The 3132-nt window shown below is 42.5% G+C and overlaps 1 protein-coding gene across 1 annotated transcript in view; it reads left to right on the top strand.

The window, feature by feature from the left end:
- LOC142937857 (tomoregulin-1-like) overlaps positions 1 to 2912 on the top strand; it is a gene marked incomplete at its 5' end in the record, with an annotated part of 6292 nt that extends 3380 nt beyond the window's left edge. Inside the window, 4 exons of the mRNA XM_076080959.1 lie at positions 18 to 65; positions 139 to 259; positions 574 to 735; positions 1455 to 2912. Coding sequence (XP_075937074.1) covers positions 18 to 65; positions 139 to 259; positions 574 to 735; positions 1455 to 1539 — 416 coding nt within the window. The remainder of the gene's footprint in view (positions 1 to 17; positions 66 to 138; positions 260 to 573; positions 736 to 1454) is intronic.
- Between the last annotated feature and the right edge of the window lie 220 nt (positions 2913 to 3132).

Below are 3132 nucleotides of genomic sequence, written 5' to 3'. Positions count from 1 at the left end.
TTCTTCTGTGGTTTTAGATAAAAGTAGGAAGGACGACAGCATGAAGACCAAACCAGACATCTACAGTAAGACCCCACACACACACAGTATCTCTGTAACAGCCAATCAGAAACGAGAGTTTTTCTTTTTTTTTTCTAGCTGTGTCCAAGTCTGGTGAGGGGGAGGGGTTTGTGGACAGCCCCGCCTCCTGTCCTGAAGACTACGCCCAGTTCTGTGAACACGGCCAATGTGAGATGAGACACAACCTTCCCACCTGCAGGTAACACCTGGCTCCTCCTCCCGCCTTCGACCAATCAGAGTCCTTCAATTCAAACTTTATTTTAGGCCACTCGCACTTTTTTAGCCCATTTCACATGAGTGATGGAGAGAGAATCAGTACAAATACTAATACCACACTGGAAGTACTCTGTTACAGTATAAAATACTAATACCGCACTCAAGTCATAGTATAGCATGTCGAAAACATTAATGAAAAAAGTCATAGAAAAAGCATTAAAGTCTAATAAAGCATGTCTGTAAAGGCCATAAAGTGTTTTTGCGGCTCACTTGGAGTATTACATGCGTGTGTCTCAGGTGTGACGCGGCGTACGGGGGGGATCAGTGTGATCAGCTGCTGGATTTTAACATCCTGTACGTGGTGCCCAGCGGTCAGAAGCTGCACTACGTCCTCATCGCCGCCATCATCGGAGCAGTTCAGATCGCAGTCATCGTCGCCGTGGTCATGTGCTTCACCAGGTACACCAGGCGCTCATACTACAAATACTACCAGCAGTACTACCTCATGGAAGGCATGTACTCCTCTAGTGGAACCAGTGAAAGCAGGAATGCTGCTGATGATAAGATGGGTTAATCGAGGGTTCCTATTGGCCCTCCAGTTCAAAATACAAAAAACCAACCAATCAGGACTCGGCATTTGGTCATTATCCTGACTGCTTCAGTTGAATACTTGTAGACATGGAGGACCTGTAACTAGTGGCTGCATGTTAATAAGTCAACTAGTTAACTAGTTCTTGTCTATTTCGACCTTACTAGTTAACTTATAGAGTTTATGTTTAACTAGTAAGACAAAAAGACCAACTAGTGTTGACAAAGACTGAACTAATGGAGGAAACTGGTTTATCTACCTTTACTACCACCACAACTACCTCTACTACCACCACAACTACCTTTACTACTACCTCTACTACCACCACCACAACTACCTTTACTACTACCTCTACTACCACCACCACCTCTACTACCACCATCACTACTACCAAAACTGTACTTCCTGTGGTGTACTTCCTGTCATGTACTTCCTGTGGTGTACTTCCTGTGGTGTACTTCCTGTCATCTACTTCCTGTGGTGTACTTCCTGTCATCTACTTCCTGTGGTGTACTTCCTGTCGCATACTTCCTATCGCGTACTTCATGTGGTCTACTTAATGTCGTGTACTTCCTGTCGTGTTCTGCAGGAGGTGCAACAAGACGAAGCGCGGCCGGCGACAGAAGCAGCACCTCGGTCACTTCCCTTCAGGAACGTCCTCCCGGATGATGTAGCCGCTCCACGTCGTCTTTTTATGAAACACAAGAAGTCAAAACGTTTTCGTATCACAGACTGACTGCTCTTTTGATATCTCGACTCTTTGGTGCCTCTTTTTTGTTTTCCTCCCTTTATTAAGAATAGTTTGTGAATTTCTTGAGGGGCCTTATTTTTTATATTTTCCTCCATATTTGTTTATTTTTGTTCCCGTCTGCAGGTTGAGTTTGTGTTCGTCGTCCTCTCAGACTCTGGAACACTGTGGATCCTCCGGCAGGAAACTGACTTTATTTATCTGATTGTATCGTCACAAACAAACTGGGAAACACACGCTGTGTCTTGTAGTGTTGACCTGTGGGACGCAGAGCGGTGCTGGTTCTGGTGCTGGTTCTAGTTCTGGTTCTGGTTCATAGCAGTAATCACTACTGAAGACATATGTCACTTTGAAAACCATCCAGCTGAATGTTTCAATACTTTGATTTCAAGTATTTTTAAGATTCACAAAAGTAAATTCAATCTTAAATTGAATTATTTTCTGAAGTAAAAATGAAAGTCTGGTTTGATACTGATATTAATGTTTATAATAACTTCAGAGTCTTTACTAATGATTCAACATCACATTTAGGAATTCAGTTCCTTGTGAGATTTAAATCATTATTGTGATTATGATAGTTAGAGAGATCAACCTGATCCGTAGTTTTATTTTGAAGGCCTGTTCTCTGTTCTGATAACTTTTTCTTCAGATTTCATGAGTTAAATATTAAAACCTGCATCTGTTCGATGGTTGGACCAACTTTTCTTTCTCCTGTTTACTTTGTGTAATAATGGCCTGAATGCTGCAGGGGGCGCTCTGCACCAGGACCACAGGGACCACCAGGGACCACCAGAGACCACTGAAACCTGAACTCACGTGTGCTGCGTCTCACAGGGTCAAAAACAACTTTCATATAAACTTGATTTGACTTTTCTTTGTTTTTTTGTATTTTGTTACGAGACGCTCCTGAAAACCAAAATGCTGTTTTTTCTACTGTTTAAGGGAACAGGCTGTACAGGAAGTTATGTTATTCAGTGATTCATTTTCAGATGACGCCATTCAGGAAATGGATTCCAATGTTTTGATGTGTTTTTGACAAGCTGACGATAATTTAACCGTTTTGTTTTTGTTGGTCGGGTTCGTAGCGATGGAACCACGTGTCCGTGTTGCTCGTTCTCTTGTGGTAGAAGGTTAGACTCCAGCAGCCGGGAGGCTCCCTGAGGTCCGACTGCTCTGAGGTCAGATGCGTCTGAAGAGGCGGTCCCGCCTGGCTGTAATAGACGTTGCATGAACTGTGAACGTGTTGTGTAGATCTGTGCTGTAGTGGAACTAGAATTAAATTATGATGTTTGAACACAACGCGTCGTCGCTTCCATCTGTTCTCTCTGCAGGTTCCACTGAAGCTCTAAGGAACTAAAGGTTCTATGTATTCATTTAAGCTGCATGTCATTATGATTATAGATACTGGATTTAAAGCTACAGAGCTGATCAGAAATCATTTTAGTATCGACTGTAATCTCATTAATAAGCACTGAATTCAGTTCATCATATGAAACCTTACAAGATATTAAAGTCTGTA

Source organism: Anarhichas minor, unplaced genomic scaffold, assembly GCF_050575085.1.
Source record: "Anarhichas minor isolate MPS153535 unplaced genomic scaffold, ASM5057508v1 ptg000076l, whole genome shotgun sequence".
Taxonomy (NCBI): Eukaryota; Metazoa; Chordata; class Actinopteri; order Perciformes; family Anarhichadidae; genus Anarhichas; species Anarhichas minor.
Note: the sequence above shows the minus strand (reverse complement) of the source record. Positions and strands in the feature narration are given on the sequence as shown.